The 20,421-nt window shown below is 43.0% G+C and overlaps 1 protein-coding gene across 1 annotated transcript in view; it reads left to right on the top strand.

The window, feature by feature from the left end:
- LOC106588445 (glutamate receptor ionotropic, NMDA 2D) overlaps window positions 1-20,421 on the top strand; it is a 64,671-nt gene that overhangs the window by 35,492 nt on the left and 8,758 nt on the right. The window contains exons 5-10 of the mRNA XM_014177454.2: window positions 2,368-2,482; window positions 4,350-4,558; window positions 7,947-8,115; window positions 8,620-8,773; window positions 12,826-12,951; window positions 13,220-13,449. Coding sequence (XP_014032929.2) covers window positions 2,368-2,482; window positions 4,350-4,558; window positions 7,947-8,115; window positions 8,620-8,773; window positions 12,826-12,951; window positions 13,220-13,449 — 1,003 coding nt within the window. The remainder of the gene's footprint in view (window positions 1-2,367; window positions 2,483-4,349; window positions 4,559-7,946; window positions 8,116-8,619; window positions 8,774-12,825; window positions 12,952-13,219; window positions 13,450-20,421) is intronic.

Raw genomic sequence — 20,421 nt, forward strand, 5'->3', positions numbered from 1 at the left:
TGCGCCGGAATGCGTATAATTCCTCCGACTGTATGATATTGAAAAACCCATCAATTATAAATCATAGTTCAGCTCATTTCTCTTGGGAAGTCAATGAGAGGGCAGTGTTTGAGACGTAAATAAAAAATCTCATATTGTGTAGTAGGCTTTTTATGTGACAGCCTCGTATAAATAATGGCCAAAATAAATAGCAAAGTGGAAAATGAAATGAGGGCATCTTCAATCAACAATTGCTGCATCATGAAAACAAGAAAGCGCTGCCGACAAATTCCAAATGCCTTTCGAAGGACAGGAGAGAAAAACAAAACCGGTGTTGGGTTTTTAACATTCTATCTGACTGGCGGCGTCCTCTGTGAATGGTGCTTTTAGGTGCAGTGTTGTCATGGTGACACAGAAGCATCTCAGACTATGCAACAGACAGACTACCCCTAACAGCAAAATATTCCACATGAAAGCCAACAGCTAGTGTGGTTTGCTTTATAGCTTTTACCCCTGATTATCAGAGTGGGGCTAGGAAGCCATTAGCACTCTCGATATCAAAGAGTTACAGATGCGTTGAAGATTATGGAAAATAGCCTGCCTACCCTACATCTCTGCATACTGCAGTCTTTGCAAGTCTCAAACACTCACACACACTGCACATTATCCATGTGATATGCAGAAACTACCTGCCTTTTGTAGAACTCTGGTTACTCTAAAGCCCTCTCTTGAGAGGCAAGTTCACATGTTTTGTTCATCAAGTCATTGATTTATTTACATTTCATGTCACGTCGCTGCCTGTAACTGTACTCGGCTGGAACACAATAACAAGCAGCTTGGGACGTTAGGCACTACAATAGAGATCCCTCTAACAGCCCACCTGCGTCCTGTTGTCTCTCACCCTGCCACTCTGCCACCTTCCATTTGTTGTATCTTTCAAGTACAAAGCTTGCAGCTGAAGACACATGGAAGATAAATGACATGGCCAAAAGTATGTGGACACCTGCTCATTGAACATTTCATTCCAAAATCATGGGCATTAGTATGGAGTTGGTCCCCCCCCCTTTGCTTCTATTACAGCCTCCACTCTTCTGGGAAGGCTTTCCACTAGATGTTGGAACATTACTACGGGGACTTGCTTCCATTCAGCAACAAGATCATTAGTGAGGTCGGGCACTGATGTTGAGCGATTAGGCCTGGCTCACAGTCGGTGTTCCAATTCATCCCAAAGGTGTTCAATGGGGTTGAGGTCAGGGCTCTGCAGGCCAGTCAAGTTCTTCCACACTGAACTCGAAAAAACATTTCTGTATGGACCTTGCTTTGTGCACGGGGGCATTGTCATGCTGAAACTGGAAAGGGCCTTCTCCAAACTTTTGCCACAAAGTTGGAACTACAGAATCGTCTAGAATGTCATTGTATGCTGTAGCATTAAGATTTCCCTTCACTGGAACTAAGGGGCCTAGCCCGAACCATGAAAAACAGCCCCAGACCATTATTCCTCCTCCACCAAACTTTACAGTTGGCACTATGCATTTGGGCTGGTAGTGTTCTCCTGGCGTCCGCCAAACCAAGATTCATCCGTCGGACTGGCAGATGGTGAAGTGTGATTCACCACTCCAGAGAACGTGTTTCCACTGCTCCAGGGTCCAATGGCGGCGAGCTTTACATCACCCTCGCCGACGCTTGGCATTGCGCATGGTGATCTTATGCTTGTGTGCGGCTGCTCAGCCATAGAAACCCATTTCATGAAGCTCCCAACGAACAGCTCTTGTGCTGACTTTGGAGGCAGTTTGGAACTCGGTAGTGAGTGTTGCAACCAAGAACAGATGATTTTTATGCGCTACACGATTCCACACTCGGTGGTCCCGTTCTGTGAGCTTATGTTGCCTACCACTTTGCGGCTTAGCTGTTGTTGCTCCTAGACGTTTCCACTTCACAATAAGAGCACTTACAGTTGACCGGGGCAGCTCTAGCAGGGCAGAAATTTGAAGAACTGACTTGTTGGAAAGGTGGCGTCCTATGACGGTGCCACATTGAAAGTCACTGAGGTCTTCAGTAAGGCCATTTGAATGGCAATGTTTGTCTATGGAGATTGCATGGCTGTGTGCTCTCTCTCTCTCTCTCTGCCACTCTCATTGCCTTCACTGTCACTTCTAGCTAAAACATTAAGCTTGCTTCTCCGTTTCTTTGTCTGTCTGTCTGTCTGTCTGTCTGTCTGTCTGTCTGTCTGTCTGTCTGTCTGTCTGTCTGTCTGTCTGTCTGTCTGTCTGTCTGTCTGTCTGTCCGTGCTGAAAGTTATCTAGTGTGCCCCTCTATTTCTCTCTGTTTCCCTGTTTCTATTTCTCCCTTTCTGTCTGTCATTCTCTCACTCCATTCCCTGTCTTCCAGGTTCTTCAGTAACATTACGCTGAGTGGCCGGGACTACTCGTTCAACAGTGACGGCTACCTGTCCAATCCAGTGCTGGATGTGATTTCCTACACCGAGGGGAAAGGCTGGGAGGAGGTCAGTGAGTTAGCGCGCTAGCCTCTAATTAGCTGACACGCTCGCTAACCTGGCTAACCACCATCCCACACCCCGTCAAGTCTTGCTCACACACACACACACACACACACACACACACACACACACACACACACACACACACACACACACACACACACACACACACACACACACACACACACACACACTCCCCTCACCTTGCTAACCACGCTAACCGCACTATCACAGTCCATCGGATGTGCCAACGTACCCCTCCTTCACATTTTGTAAACCTTGTTAGCTTTTGTTAACAGGCTAACTCAACGTCTAATGCTCTGACCTCAGCTCTCCATTCACTCTGTATGTTTACCCACGTCGCTGCCTCAAGGCCTAGCGATTCCATTGATATCCATTCACAAACCCCAGAATTCGTTCAGCATGAATCGTGATACACTCAACACGCCTCTATACGGCAGTAGAAAAAGTACCCAAACGTCATACTATAGTGGAAGTAAAGATATCTTCATGGAAAATGACTCAAGTAAAGATGAATGTCATCCATTAAAATACTACTTGAGTAAAAGTTTTAAAGTATTTGGGTTTTAAATATACTTAAGTATCAAAAGTAAATGTAATTGCTAAAGTATACTTAAGTATCAAAAGTTAAAATATGAATCATTTCAAATTCCTTATATTAAGCAAACCAGATGGCAAGATGGTCTTGTTTTGTATTTATTTACGGATAGCCAGGGGCACACTCCAACACTCAGACATCCTTTACAAACCAAGCATGTGTGTTTAGTGATTCCACCAGATCATCAGTAGGGATGACCAGGGATGTTCAAGTGTGTGAATTGGATCATTTTCCTGTCCTGCTAAGCATTCAAAATGTAACTAGTACATTTGGGTGTCAGGGAAAATGTAAGGAGTAAAAAGTACATTATCTTCTTTAGGCGTGTAGTGAAGTAAAAGTAAAAGTTGTCAAACATATAAATAGTAAAGTAAAGTATAGACACCCCCAAAAACATCTTAAGTAGTACTTTAAAGTATTTTTTTTTTACTTAAGTACTTTACACCACTGCCTCCGTACTGTCAGTGTCAAGGTGGGCTAATCTGACCCAGTTGCAGCAGAATGATAACATGGTCCCTGTGGTCGTGCTCCTTCAGTTCATTTCCCATCTCCTCTGAGTATATTTACTGAGGGCTCTGGGCTCAGATCAGGAGAGGGGAGTGAACAAGCAGTGGATGATTGAGCTCTGGGACCCGTTTCTGACCCCAGACCATTATATGATGGAAAAACCAGACCACTTATGATTTACAGTGCGTTCATAGTCTTCATAGTACTGTAACTTACTGTTCCCTATAGTATAACATAACCACCATTCAAAATATGAAGATAATAATATAAAAAATGTAGGCCATTCCATGGTCGACATGTACATGTACTAATACATTGTAGCTAGTCATATTCGAACCAGACAACTTCAAGTGACCCCAAAGGAGAACTGATGAATTGGTGCTTCAGAAAACGGTGACTTACTTGAATTCATTTGTGAAACACTTCAACACAGGTCGCGGTCACTTCTGGTTTTTATTTCCCCCAGTATGCAGTCTCCTATGTTAGCTTGACCGCTGAGACACTGGAACACTCTCAAAGTGTTTAGCACATGCCGCACTTACCACAAAGCGGCGCGGTGAACAAAAGAGAGACACTGTGTTTTCCACCTCACGCTCCGTATACTTCCTGTCTCTGAATGATCTCCTGCAGGTTGGCAGGTTTTCCACCTCACGCTCCGTATACTTCCTGTCTCTGAATGATCTCCTGCAGGTTGGCAGGTTTTCCACCTCACGCTCCGTATACTTCCTGTCTCTGAATGATCTCCTGCAGGTTGGCACGTGGCAGAACGGTGTTCTAGATCTCATCATCCAGCCCTTTTCACGCTACGGCTCCTTCCTTAAGCCGCTGGATGACACCCAGCACCTCAAGGTGGTCACCCTGGAGGAGAGGCCCTTTGTCATTGTGGAGCCAGCCGACCCAGGCACCAACTCCTGCATCCGGGACTCGGTGCCCTGCAGACTACCGCTCAACACCACCAAGTAAGGCCTGCTACTGGGGCGGATGTTTTACCATGACCTACCCTGGTCTAACCATGGAGATATTTAACCATGACCTACCCTGGTCTAACCATGCAGATGTTTAAGCATGCCCGTCCATGGTCTAACCATGCAGATGTTTTACCGTGACCGACCGTGGTCTAACCATGCAGATGTTTAAGCATGCCCGACCATGGTCTAACCATGCAGATGTTTAAGCATGCCCGACCATGGTCTAACCATGCAGATGTTTTACCATGACCGACCATGGTCTAACCATGAAGATGTTTAAGCATGCCCGACCATGGTCTAACCATGCAGATGTTTTACCATGACCGACCATGGTCTAACCATGCAGATGTTTAAGCATGACCGACCATGGTCTAACCATGCAGATGTTTAAGCATGCCCGACCATGGTCTAACCATGCAGATGTTTAAGCATGCCCGACCATGGTCTAACCATTCAGATGTTTTACCATGACCGACCATGGTCTAACCATGCAGATGTTTTACCATGACCGACCATGGTCTAACCATGCAGATGTTTAAGCATGCCCGACCATGGTCTAACCATGCAGATGTTTTACCATGACCGACCATGGTCTAACCATGCAGATGTTTAAGCATGCCCGACCATGGTCTAACCATGCAGATGTTTAAGCATGCCCGACCATGGTCTAACCATTCAGATGTTTTACCATGACCGACCATGGTCTAACCATGCAGATGTTTTACCATGACCGACCATGGTCTAACCATGCAGATGTTTAAGCATGCCCGACCATGGTCTAACCATGCAGATGTTTTACCATGACCGACCATGGTCTAACCATGCAGATGTTTAAGCATGGCCGACCATGGTCTAACCATGCAGATGTTTAAGCATGCCCGACCATGGTCTAACCATGCAGATGTTTAAGCATGCCCGACCATGGTCTAACCATTCAGATGTTTTACCATGACCGACCATGGTCTTACCATGCAGATGTTTTACCATGACCGACCGTGGTCTAACCATGCAGATGTTTAAGCATGCCCGATCGTGGTCTAACCATGCAGATGTTTTACCATGACCGACCGTGGTCTAACCATGCAGATGTTTAAGCATGCCCGACCATGGTCTAACCATGCAGATGTTTAAGCATGCCCGACCATGGTCTAACCATGCAGATGTTTTACCATGACCGACCATGGTCTAACCATGCAGATGTTTAAGCATGACCGACCATGGTCTAACCATGCAGATGTTTAAGCATGCCCGACCATGGTCTAACCATGCAGATGTTTAAGCATGCCCGACCATGGTCTAACCATTCAGATGTTTTACCATGACCGACCGTGGTCTAACCATGCAGATGTTTTACCATGACCGACCGTGGTCTAACCATGCAGATGTTTAAGCATGCCCGATCGTGGTCTAACCATGCAGATGTTTTACCATGACCGACCGTGGTCTAACCATGCAGATGTTTAAGCATGCCCGACCATGGTCTAACCATGCAGATGTTTTACCATGACCGACCATGGTCTAACCATGCAGATGTTTTACCATGACCGACCATGGTCTAACCATGCAGATGTTTAAGCATGCCCGACCATGGTCTAACCATGCAGATGTTTAAGCATGCCCGACCATGGTCTAACCATTCAGATGTTTTACCATGACCGACCATGGTCTAACCATGCAGATGTTTAAGCATGACCGACCGTGGTCTAACCATGCAGATGTTTAAGCATGACCAACCATGGTCTAACCATTCAGATGTTTTAACCATGACCAACATGTAACCAACGTAGTTTAAATGTTGTAGCTATCATAAGTGTAAAGGGGAATTTCATTCAAAAATCGTGGTCGGCCATGTTGATCCTCATTATTCAGATAGTTTATTGAGAGTGTGTTTCATATACAATGCTTTACTCCACACTAACTAAAAAGGACATAACTCCTAAAAGTATGATGTCACAGGGTTACATTCTCTCTCCTCGAGGCATTCAGGGAAAATAATTGGAGAGAAGTTGTAAAGATTTAGCATCTGAATTGTGGTAAATAAATAATAAAGCCTTTGAACTTAAACATACACTGAGTGTACAAAACCTTAGGAACACCTGCTCTTTCCACGACATAGACTGACCAAGTGAAAGCTATGATCCCTTATTGATGTCACTTGTTGAATCCACTTCAATCAGTGTATATGAAGGGAAGTTAAAGAAAGATTATAAAACCTTGAGAGAATTGAGACATGGATTGTGTGTCATTCAGAGGGTGACTGGGCAAGACAAAATATTTAACTGCCTTTGAACGGGGTATGGTAGTAGGTGCCAGGCGCACCGGGTTAAGTGTGTCAAGAACTGCAACGCAGCTGTTTTTCTCACATTCAGCAGTTTCCCGTGTGTATCAAGAATTGTCCACCACCCAAAGGACATCCAGCCAACATGACACAACTGTGGGAAACATTGGAGTCGACATGGGCCAGCATCCTTGTGGAACGCTTTCGAGGCTTGTAGAGTCCATGCCCCGACGAATTGAGGCTGTTCTGAGGGCAAAAGGTGGTGCAACTCAATAATAGGAAGGCGTTCCTAATGTTTTGTACACTCATAAAATTATCATTTGAAATATTAACAAAACCTCAAATGTGAACTTTTGATTGAAGTTTCCCCTTAAAGTAACTTTTTTGGATGCAGCTTAGTCTAACCAGTAAACACGTGCTTTGCCCGTTTTTCTTATTGACATGCTGTTGTATGTTCTCTCTTGTCCTCTTTTATATACTCTCACTCAGTGTTTCACAGTCTGGCCTGGTCTCTAAAGGTCTGATGAGTGTGTTGTGTGTTCCCAGTCTGTCTCTGATGCCTGGTAACAAGGCCTGCTGAACGTTCCATCAGTTTGATTTGCTCAGGGAGATTGGCCCATTTAATTAGCCTACTTTGAACATTCCATTAGAATCTTAAAACCGGCACTGACTGGTGGGTTATCATAGTGGGCATACAGGGAGGGACCACACATTGATATTTGCCCAGATAAATGTAGCTTTTTGATCTACCATCAGGCTTTTTCTGTCCACTTCCCTGTTGTAAAGCTACATGCTTGGAAAGAGTCCACGTATGTCCCGTTAAATCTCCTCGTCCCCTGCTGAGGGTAACCCACACAGAAAAATAGCATTTAATCCTGTTTTAATGCAGTCCTCCTTCTCCTCTCCTGTCTGTCCTGATGTGCAGTCCACCTACAGGCAGTATTGATCCAGCTACTACAGCTCTCGCTAATAATTCATACATTCCTCCTTGCCCTTCTGTGTCTCCCTTCTGCTTCTCTCTGTCCTCTGCCTCCTGTCTCTAACCCTCTCCCCCCCTGTCTTTCTCTCCTTCCCTCCCCCTCTCTCTCTCTGTAACCACAGTGTGCCGGTGGATGAGAAATCGTCGAAGCACTGCTGCAAAGGCTTCTGCATTGACGTCCTCAAGCGATTGGCCAAAATAGTGGGCTTCTCCTATGACCTCTACCTGGTGACCAATGGCAGACATGGGAAGAGGGGGAGTGATGGGCAGTGGAATGGCATGGTCGGGGAGGTCAGGGTCATTCATTTCTTCTTCTCTTTTCTTTTCGTATTCAAAAAAACGTATTCAAGGGGTGCCAAGCAATTACACCTCAAAATCCCCTAAAAGTAAATGTGGAGACAGAATGAGACTAAGTCAAATAGATTAGTATTCCCATGGAAGAGTAACTGGAGTGTTTGGGTTGGAGTCTTGGGCAGATGCCTCGTTATTTCCAGGAAAGCCAATCCCCCTCTGAGGGCCGGGATTAATACGGGTGGTTAACAGAGAAGGGGATGTTATATACCAGCACGGTTAAGGGTGTGTTGTGCTTACACAGCCACCGGGTGCTAGGCTCCTTCTACCCGGTGCCGGTGTCCCTTTTCTCTCTCCGCGAGGCTACCTCAGTCGCTCAACTCGCCCTCGAATCTCGTTAACGCAACCATTTTACTACTGAGACAGCTGGAAGTGAGTGCCTGTGAACGTGAATGGGCCCGTTTTCTTTCTGTTCCTAACTGCAGTTCCCCTCCCGCCCACCAGGTGGTTTATAAACGGGCCGACATGGCCATTGGCTCCCTGACCGTCAACAAGGAGAGGTCGGAGGCTGTGGAGTTCTCCGTGCCCTTCGTGGAGACAGGCATCAGCGTCATGGTCTCCCGTAGCAACGGCACCGTCTCGCCGTCGGCCTTCCTTGGTGAGCAGGGCAGACTAAGAGCTTATGAAGGGCATATGATGTGCTATGAAGGGGCTATGAATGGCCTATGATGTGCTATGAAGGGGCTATGAAGGGCCTATGATGGGCTATGAAGGGTCTATGGTAACACACACCTGACAACCCAGCCAACATTATCCCACATTAACAAGGAAAACCTCGATTTCTCTCTCTTGGTTTAGTATCAAAGTTGTCAAGCAATGTTTCACAGGGTTCTCAAATAAAATCCATAAACCCATTCAGTATTCCAAATGGGCTATGTCGCTCCTCGGTAATGAATGGTGAAAATATTTCAGATAAAATATGTCTCTAAGGTAACGCCTCTACATTTCAAATCGCCTGAGCGTAATTCTAGTCTTTGCCCAACCATGTAGAGAGACTCAGTCTGCAAACAAGGCAGACATTTTAATCCTACAGCTGTCGATTGAGACGTGATGGTACGTTTAAATCTGCAGCCAGATCTTAGATTATACAGTGTGAAATGCACCGAGGTAATGGCAGCTCATCAGATATGACTCAGTAGTACACAGCAATCTGGCCATAGGAGACGGCTGTGCTGTACGTAAGACAAGCTAGTTCAGACATGAACTCAAACAGCACAGACTGGATGGAGTCTTAGTTTCAGACACTCAAACAACACAGACTGGATGGAGTCTTAGTTTCAGACACTCAAACAGCACAGACTGGATGTAGTCTTAGTTTCAGACACTCAAACAACACAGACTGGATGGAGTCTTAGTTTCAGACACTCAAACAACACAGACTGGATGTAGTCTTAGTTTCAGACACTCAAACAACACAGACTGGATGGAGTCTTAGTTTCAGACACTCAAACAACACAGACTGGATGTAGTCTTAGTTTCAGACACTCAAACAGCACAGACTGGATGTAGTCTTAGTTTCAGACACTCAAACAACACAGACTGGATGTAGTCTTAGTTTCAGACACTCAAACAACACAGACTGGATGGAGTCTTAGTTTCAGACACTCAAACAGCACAGACTGGATGTAGTCTTAGTTTCAGACACTCAAACAGCACAGACTGGATGAAGTCTTAGTTTCAGACACTCAAACAGCACAGACTGGATGTAGTCTTAGTTTCAGACACTCAAACAACACAGACTGGATGTAGTCTTAGTTTCAGACACTCAAACAGCACAGACTGGATGAAGTCTTAGTTTCAGACACTCAAACAGCACAGACTGGATGAAGTCTTAGTTTCAGACACTCAAACAACACAGACTGGATGTAGCCTTAGTTTCAGACACTCAAACAACACAGACTGGATGTAGTCTTAGTTTCAGACACTCAAACAGCACAGACTGGATGTAGTCTTAGTTTCAGACACTCAAACAGCACAGACTGGATGTAGTCTTAGTTTCAGACACTCAAACAGCACAGACTGGATGTAGTCTTAGTTTCAGACACTCAAACAGCACAGACTGGATGTAGTCTTAGTTTCAGACACTCAAACAGCACAGACTGGATGGAGTCTTAGTTTCAGACACTCAAACAGCACAGACTGGATGTAGTCTTAGTTTCAGACACTCAAACAGCACAGACTGGATGTAGTTTTTCACCCTGAATGATTCATTTCAGACTTATATCTGTCTGTCAACTAAGATTTAGTAGACAGTCTGGACATATTCTGTATCCAATGGCCACCCAGAAGTTTTTTTTACCCCAAGGCCATTTAGTCTGAATCAAGGGTCACTGATTTGATGGTAACCTAAGGGTCATTGGTTTGCTCTTAGTGTGTATTAGCTGGCCAGAGCCCAGAGTAATCTCTTGCCAAGAAAATCTTGGCTCTTCAAGCCTGACTCTTTCTTTTAAGGCTGTTTTCTTGAGACCTTCAACCATTTTCTCAACCATCTTGTTTTGACCTTAATATTTTTGATATTGTAGGTTACTCCTCTATGACTAAGGTCAGACAGAATCTGAAAATGATTTAAAGGCAATTCCTGATTCCTCTGTATGCAATTACAGAGCAATTGCTTCATTACTTTGTAATAACACATTAATACATGTAATTAGTTACTTCACAGGTATCCAATCAAAATCATGTTACCACAAAACAATCCCTTTAAATCTTTACCTATTTTAAATATATATATATATATATATATATATATATATATATATATATATATATATATATATATATATATATATATATATATATATATATATATTCCCTTTATTTAACTAGGCAAGTCAGCTAAGAACAAATTCTTATTTTCAATGACGGCCTAGGAACAGTGGGTTAACTGCCTTGTTCAGGGGCAGAACAACATATTTTTACCTTGTCGGCTCAGGGATTTGATGGCACGAGTGTAGTGGTTTGAGAATGGCTTTTTTGTAGAATTCCCTCCTTGGCTATGTTCCAATGTCAAAGCTAGCATATCACTTAGAATGCATGCCTGTAATCTGTCTGTATAGTTAAACACACATCACTTGTTAGAGGGTTGCTGGGCCATGTAAAAACTAACATACACAAATGCTCCACCACATACCCTTATATATTTAATAAGGCTAGTAAATGCACAATATGCATCCACTCTTGGATCGAAACTTTGTCCATTTACAAGCCTTATTAAAGGGATGAGGTCGAGCAACCATCTAATGCGTGTCCAATACATTGTCTGTGTCCCAATGGCACCCCGTTACCTGTGTAGTGTACTACTTTTGACGAGGGCTCAATGGGCTCTAGAAAAAAGTAGTGCACTACAGTGGGGTCCCAAATTATTGACACCCTTGATAAATATGAGCAATAATGATTGTATAAAATAAATAATTGAAATACTGAGCTATATTGTATTAAAAAAATATATTGACACCCCTAAAGGTTCTTATAAATAAAGTAGTCAAAACTTGAGTATTTGTTCCCATAATTCTAGCATGCAAGGACTGCATCAAGCTCTTCAAACTTGTTGGATGCTTTTACAGTTAGTTTCGGTTGTATTTCAGATGATTATTGTGTCATTTTGGAGTCACTTTTATTGTAAAAATAAGAATATAATATGTTTCTAAACGTTTCTAAACACTTCTACATTAATGTGGATGCTACCATGCTTAGAGATAATCCTGAATGAATCGTGAATAATGATGAGTGAGAAAGTTACAGCGGGTCAAAGATCATACACCCCAGAAATGCTAACCTCCCCTGTAATTGGTAATGGTGAGAAGTTAACATGTCTTGGGGGTACGATCTTTGACCCGCTGTAACTTTCTCAATCATCATTATTCACAATTAATTTAGGATTATCCACATTAACGTAGAAGTGTTAAGGAACATATTCTATTCTTATTTACAATAAAAGTGAATCCAAAATGACACATTATAATATTTACCATTCATTTCTATTGGCCACAAAACAATCTGAAACAAAACCAAAATGCAAACGTCTCCAACAAGTTCGTAGAGTCACAAGCTTTGTGTAGTCATTGGGTGCTAGGAATATGGGACCCAATGTAGAATATAGGATCAAACGAAGAAAAATTGTGAATGTATATTATTTTATACTAATACTGCTCAGAGAAAGAGATTTTGTTTAACAAGTAATACTTTTTTCTCTCAAAAAGGTAGGGGGCAAAATTATTGACACCCCTAAATATTATTTTAAATAAAGTAGTCAAAGGTTTAGTAACCTTTGAATACTTTATTTATAAGTATCTTTAGGAAACCTTTGACTACTTCATTTATAAGAATATTTAGGGGTGTCAATCATTTTGCCCCCTACCTTTTGAGGAAAAAGGTATTACTAACAAAATATTTTTCTCTAAGCAGTTTTATTACTATAAAATATTATAATGACCCAATATTTGGAAGCATACAATATAGCTCAGTATTCTAATTATTTATTTTATACAATCATTATTGCTCATCTTTATCAAGGGTGTCGATCATTTCGGACCCCACTATATTTAGGGAATTGTAGGGTACCATCTGGGACGTGTCAATAGCTTCATTCTAAGTAGCAAGCTAGCGAGAACCTTGGAACAGAACCCTTGTCTTTCTGATGTGATGTTTCAGAGCCGTACAGCCCAGCTGTGTGGGTGATGATGTTCGTCATGTGCCTCTCCGTGGTTGCTGTCACAGTCTTTATTTTCGAGTTCTTCAGTCCCGTCGGCTACAACCGCAGCCTGCAAAGTGCAAAGAGTAAGTAATTTATTACAGTATGGTCATTATTATTTCAGGTTATCACCATTGAAGCAATTGAAGTAGTCGTGATGAGTTACATACCAGTGTGAGTAGTACCCTGGGGATATTTCTTTTCCATTCAATGTCCATTCCTTTCTCTCTCTCTCTCTCTCTCTCTCTCTCTCGCTCTTTCGTTCTCTCGCTCTTTCGTTCTCTCACTCGCTCTCTCTCTCACTCATTGTCTCTCCCACTCCCCCCCTCTTCCCCCCGACCTCTCTCTATCCAGAGACAGGGGGCTCTAAATTCACCATAGGGAAGTCTATCTGGCTGCTGTGGGCTCTGGTCTTCAATAACTCAGTGCCCGTGGAGAACCCCAGAGGAACCACCAGTAAGATCATGGTGCTGGTGTGGGCCTTCTTTGCTGTCATCTTCCTGGCCTCCTACACGGCCAACCTGGCAGCCTTCATGATCCAGGAGGAGTACATCGACACTGTGTCTGGCCTCAGCGACAAGAAGGTGTGTGAGTGAGGAGGCCATTCTGATCCAAGGCCAAGATGGCTATAATGTCTGTTTCCACAGCACAGTGATGCCTCAATTCTTCACACTTCTCCCAAAGTGTGCACTTGCACATTACCTGTCTATGGATTTAAAAGCATTGCATTGGGGAAGGCAGGGCCGGATTTATGCGGGGGTTTACCAGGGCTGAAGCCCCTGGGCCCAGCCCCTTGGGGGGCCCAAGAGGATGCAAACAATTATATATGTATTACAGTTGAAGTTTACATACACTTAGGTTGGAGTCATTAAAACTCATTTTTCAACCACTCCACAAATTTCTTGTTAACAAACTATAGTTTTGGCAAGTCGGTTAGGACATCTACTTTGTGCATGACACAAGTAATTTTTCCAACAATTGTTCACAGACAGATTATTTCACTTATAATTCACTGTATCACAATTCCAGTGGGTCAGAAGTTTACATCCACTAAGTTGACTGTGCCTTTAAACAGCTTGGAAAATTCCCGAAAATTATGTCATGGCTTTAGAAGCTTCTGATAGGCTAATTGACATCATTTGAGTCAATTGGAGGTGTACCTTTGGATGTATTTCAAGGCCTACCTTCAAACTCAGTGCCTCTTTGCTTGACACCATGGGAAAATCAAAAGAAATCAGCCAAGACTTCAGAATACAAAATGTGTAGACCTCCACAAGTCTGGTTCATCCTTGGGAGCAATTTCCAAATGCCTGAAGGTACCACGTTCATCTGTACAAACAATAGTACGCAAGTATAAACACCATATGACCACGCAGCCGTCATACCGAATGTACTTTGGTGCGAAAAGTGCAAATCAATCCCAGAACAACAGCAAAGGACCTTGTGAAGATGCTGGAGGAAACAGGTACAAAAGTATCTATATCCAACGTAAAATGAGTCCTATATCGACATAACCTGAAAGGCTGCTCAGCAAGGAAGAAGCCACTGCTCCAAAACCACCATCAAAAAGCCAGACTACGGTTTGCATCTGCACATGGGGACAAAGATCGTACTTTTTGGAGAAATGTCCTCTGGTCTGATGAAACAAAAATAGAACTGTTTGGCCATAATGATCATCGTTATGTTTGGAGGAAAAAGGGGGAGGCTTGCAAGCCGATGAACACCATCCCAATCGTGAAGAATGGGGGTGGCAGCATCATGTTGTGGGGGTGCATTGCTGCACGAGGGACTAGTGAACTTCACAAAATAGATGGCATCATGAGGAGGAAAATTATGTGGATATATTGAAGAAACATTGCAAGATATCAGTCAGGAAGTTAAAGCTTGGTCGCAAATGGGTCTTCCAAATGGACAATGACTCCAAGCATACTTCCAAAGCTGTGGCAAAATGGCTTAAGGACAACAAAGTCAAGGTATTGGAGTGGCCATCACAAAGCCCTGACCTCAATCCTATAGAAAATATGTGGGCAGAACTGAAAAAGCGTGTGCGAGCAAGGAGGCCTACAAACCTGACTCAGTTACACCAGCTCTGTCAGGAGGAATGGGCCAAAATTCACCCAACTTATTGTGGGAAGCTTGTGGAAGGCTACCCGAAACGTTTGACCCAAGTTAAACAGTTTAAAGGCAATGCTACCAAATACTAATTGAGTGTATGTAAACTTCTGACCCACTGGGAATGTGATGAAAGAAATAAAAGCTGAAATAAATCATTTTCTCTACTATTATTCTGACATTTCACATTCTTAAAAGAAATTGGTGATCCTAACTGACCTAAAACAGGGACTTTTTACTGGGATTAAATGTCAGGAATTGTGAAAAATTGAATTTAAATGTATTTGGCTAAGGTGTATGTAAACTTTCGATTTCAACTGTATATATGTATACAGAACAGAAATATAAACGCAACATAAAAAGTGTTGGTCCCATGTTTCATGAACTGAAATAAAAGATCCTGGAAATTTTCCATACGCACAAAAAGCTTATTTCTCTCAAATTTTGTGGACAAATTTGTTTACATCCCTGTTATTGAGCATTTCTCATTTGTCAATATAATCCATCCACCTGACAGGTGTGTAGTATCAAGAAGCTGATTAAACAGCATGATCATTACTCAGGTGCACCTTGTGTTGGGGACAATAAAAGGCCACTCTAAAATGTGCAGTTTTGTCACACAACACAATGCCACTGAATTCTCAAGTTTTGAGGGAGCGTGCAATTGGCATGCTCACTGCAGGAATCTTCACCAGAGGTGTTTCCAGAGAATGTAATGTTCATTTCACTATCATAAGTCACCTCCAACGTTTTTTTGTTGTTGAGAAATTGGCTGTACATCTAACCGGCCTCACAACCGCAGACCATGTGTAACCACGCCAGCCCAGGACCTCCACATCCGACTTCTTCACCTGTGGGATCATCTGAGACCAGCCACGCGGACAGCTGATGAAACTGAGGAGTATTTCTGTTTGTATTGAAGCCATTTTGTGGGGAAAAACTCATTTGGATTGGCTGGGCCTGGCTCCCCAGTGGGTGGGTCTATGCCCTTCCAGGCCCACCCATGGCTGTGCCCCTGCCCAGTCATGTGAAATACTTATAGATTATGGCCTAATGAATTGATTTAAATTGACTGATTTACTTATATAAACTATAACTCAGTAAAGTCGTTGAAATTGTTGCATTTTGCGTTTATATTTTTGTTCAGTATAGTATATATATATATATATTTTTTATGCAACCGCCAACCACAGGAGGACTCATGAGCCCGCTCTCAATGAGTGTAGACAGCCTGCTGCAGCCTTCTGCCACTCTGCTAATCATCACATGGGGCAGGAGAGAAGCTAGGGGGCCCACGTGGGTAACTGGGGTGCCCAGCCTTTATTGGGTAACTGATTAATAAAATAAAAAAACGGCATAATAAATAAATGTGACTGGTCAGTTGTGTGAGTCAGGGGCTGGGCCAAAGCCGAAGATGCAAAAAAATAAAATAAAATGTAAATAGTTTTATCACGCCACACCAAAGAGCATCATTATATGTAGTGTATATTATGCCACAGAGGATCAATAGTTAATAAAAAATTATTGTGGATTTATTTTTTATCACACACACATGCAGGTATCTGCCAAAATAAAGGAAACACCAACATAAAGTGTCTTAATGAAAATGGTGTTGGACCACCAAGAGCTGCCAGAACAGCTTCAATGCGCCTTGGCAGAAATTCTACAAGTGGACCTAAACCATGCCAGGAAAATGCACCCCACACCATAACATATACTTTGTATCCCTCGTTTACTCAAGTGTTTCCTTTATTTTGGCAGTTACCAGTATGCCTACAGTCGGAAATGCTGCAATTTGGCCAGCATGCGTGCCAAATATACAGCTTGTTGCGTTGTGGCCATAGACATAGACATAGAAAGGTTTTATAACTTCTTACCCTGGCAATTTGACTGATAAACTCATGGGTACTCTAGCAATGGATGCCAGTCCAGACTTGAACTGCCATCTATGGATTATATTTCTATGGTTGTTTGCGGTTGTCAGTTTGCCTTTTGAAGATTTAAAAATTCAATTGTGGGAGAAACGTACAGTTTGGAAAGCAAATACCTACTTCTGAAAAGTCTAATCTGTCAGTACAACCGATAGAAACACATTTTTCTCAACAACTCCCATTTTTTTTGCGAACAGCAGCACTGTTTTTCAAAGTTGCTCATCATGAGATAGGCTATTGCCACGATGAGCGCATCGGCCATCACTGTGAGTAGCCTATGGCTTCATCTATATCATTAGGTGAGACATTGTCCCACTCGAAATATTATTATGTAGCCTACTGTAGGCAATGGTATATACACTATATATACAAAAGTATGTGGACACCCCTTCAAATTAGTGGATTCAGCTACATCAGCCATACCTGTTGCTGACAGGTATATAAAATCAAGCACACAACCATGCAATCTCCATAGACAAACATTGGCAGTAGAATGGCCTTACTGAAGAGCTCAGTGACTTTCAACGTGGCACCGTCACAGGATGCCGCCTTTCCAACAAGTCAGTTTGTCAAATTTCTGCCCTGCTAGAGCTGTCCCGGTCAACTGTAAGTGCTTTTATTGTGAAGTGGAAACTTCTAGGAGCAACAACGGCTCAGCCGCGAAGAGGTAGGCCACACAAGCTCACAGAACGGGACTGCCGAGTGCTGAAGTGTGTAGCATGTAAAAATCGTCTGTCGGTTGCAACACTCACCATCGAGTTCCAAACTGCCTCTGGAAGCAACATCAGCACAATAACTGTTCGTCGGGAGCTTCATGAAATGGGTTTCTATGACCGAGCAGCCGCAGGTCAAGCCTAAGATCACCATGAGCAATGCCAAGCGTCGGCTGGATTGGTGTAAAGCTCACCACCACTGGACTCTGGAGCAGTGGAAACTCATTCTCAAGAGACGTGAATCACGCTTCACCATATGGCAGTACGACAGGACGAATCTGGATTTGCCGGATGCCAGGAGAATGCTATCTGCTCGAATGCATAGTACCAACTGTAAAGTTTGGTGGATGAGGAATAATGGTCTGGGGCTGTTTTTCATGGTTTGAGCTAGACCCCTTAGTTCCAGTGAAGGGAAATCTTAATGCTACAGTGTACAATGACATTCTAAACGATTCTGTGCTTCCAACTTTGAGGCAACAGTTTGGGGATGTCCCCTTCCTGTTTCAGCATGACAATGCCCCCGTGCATAAAGCGAGGTCCATTCAGAAATGTTTTTTCGAGGTCGGTGTGGAAGAACTTGACTGGCCTGCAGAGCCCTGACCTCAACCCCATTGAACACCTTTAGGATGAATTGGAACGCCGACTGTGAGCCAGGCTTAATCAGGCCCAACATCAGTGCCCGACCTCACAAATGCTGTTGTGGCTGAATGGAAGCAAATCCCTGCAGCATTGTTCCATCATCGTTTGGAAAGCCTTCCCAGAAGAGTGGAGGCTGTTAAAGCAGCAAACGGGGGGACCAACTCCATACTAATGCCCATGATTTTGGAATGAGATGTTTGATGAGCATCCACATACTTTTGGTCATGTAGTGTATATACTGTACAGTTGAAGTCGGAAGTTTACATACACCTTAGCCAAATACATTTAAACTCAATTTTTCACAATTCCTGACATTTAATTCTAGTAAGAATTCCCTGTCTTAGGTCAGTTAGGATCACCACTTTATTTTAAGACTGTGAAATGTCTGAATAATAGTAGAAATAATGATTTATTTCAGCTTTTATTTCTTTCATCACATTCCCAGTGGGTCAGAAGTTTACATACACTCAATAAATATTTGGTAGCATTGCCTTTAAATTGTTTAACTTCGGTCAAACGTTTCAGATAGCCTTCCACAAGCTTCCCACAATAAGTTGGGTGAATTTTGGCCCATTCCTCCTGACAGAGCTGGTGTAACTGAGTCAGGTTTGTAGGCCTCCTTGCTCACACACGCTTTTTCAGTTCTGCCCACAAATTTTCTATAGGATTGAGGTCAGGGCTTTGTGATGGCCACTCCAATACCTTGACTTTGTTGTCCTTAAGCCATTTTGCCACAGCTTTGGAAGTATGCTTGGGGTCATTGTCCATTTGGAAGACACATTTGCAACCAAGCTTTAACTTCCTGACTGATGTCTTGAGATGTTGCTTCAATATATCCACATAACTTTCCTCCCCATGATGCCATCTATTTTGTGAAGTGCACCAGTCCCTCCTGCAGCAATGCACCCCCACAGCTGCCACCCCCGTGCTTCACAGTTGGGATGGTGTTCTTCGGCTTGCAAGCATCCCCCTTTTTCCTCCAAACATAACGATGGTCATTATGGCCAAACACTATTTGTGTTTCATCAGACCACAGGACATTTCTCCAAAAAGTACGATCTTTGTCCCCATGTGCAGATGCAAACCGTAGTCTGGCTTTTTTATGGTGGTTTTGGAGCAGTGGCTTCTTCCTTGCTGAGCGGCCTTTCAGGTTATGTCGTTATAGGACTATTTTTTACTGTGGATATAGATACATTTGTACCTGTTTCCTCCAGCATCTTCACAAAGTCCTTTGCTGTTGTTCTAGGATTGATTTGCACTTTTCGCACCAAAGTTCGTTCATCTCCAGGAGACAGAACGCGTCTCCTTCCTGAGTGGTATGGCGGCTGCGTGGTCCCATGGTGTTTATACTTTCGTACTATTGTTTGTACAGATGAACGTGGTACCTTCAGGCATTTGGAAATTGCTCCCAAGGATGAACCAGACTTGTGGAGGTCTACACATTTTGTTTTCTGAAGTCTTGGCTGATTTCTTTAGATTTTTCCATGATGTCAAGCAAAGAGGCACTGAGTTTGAAGGTAGGCCTTGAAATACATCCACAGGTACACCTCCAATTGACTCAAATTATGTCAATTAGCCTATTAGAAGCTTCTAAAGCCATGACATCATTTTCTGGAATTTTCCAAGCTGTTTAAAGGCACAAAGCCATAACATCATTTTCTGGAATTTTACAAGCTGTTTAAAGGCACAGTCATTTTAGTGTATGTAAACTTCTGACCCACTGGAATTGTGATACAGTGAATTCTAAGTGAAGTAATCTGTCTGTAAACAATTGTTGGAAAAATTACTTTTGTCATGCACAAAGTAGATGTCCTAACCGACTTGCCAAAACTATAGTTTGTTAACCATACATTTGTGGAGTGGTTGAAAAACAAGTTTTAATGACTCCAACCTAAGTGTATGTAAACTTCTGACTTCAACTGTATATATATTTCCTCATAACATTGTACAATCTGTGTGTCGCTTCATTGGCCTGGGCTATTGATTGTTTGAATTCAAGACCAGATTGTCCTCAGTTTGTCAGTCAGAGTAGCCACTTATTTTGATCATTTGTCATTGATCATTTGATTATTAAAAAATATCCATCTAATTTCTTCTGTCATGACAATTTATGCATTGATCCATCCCTACTGTTCATCCCTCTCACTTCTCTCCCTTTCTA

This window comes from Salmo salar, chromosome ssa27 (genome assembly GCF_905237065.1).
Source record: "Salmo salar chromosome ssa27, Ssal_v3.1, whole genome shotgun sequence".
NCBI lineage: Eukaryota > Metazoa > Chordata > Actinopteri > Salmoniformes > Salmonidae > Salmo > Salmo salar.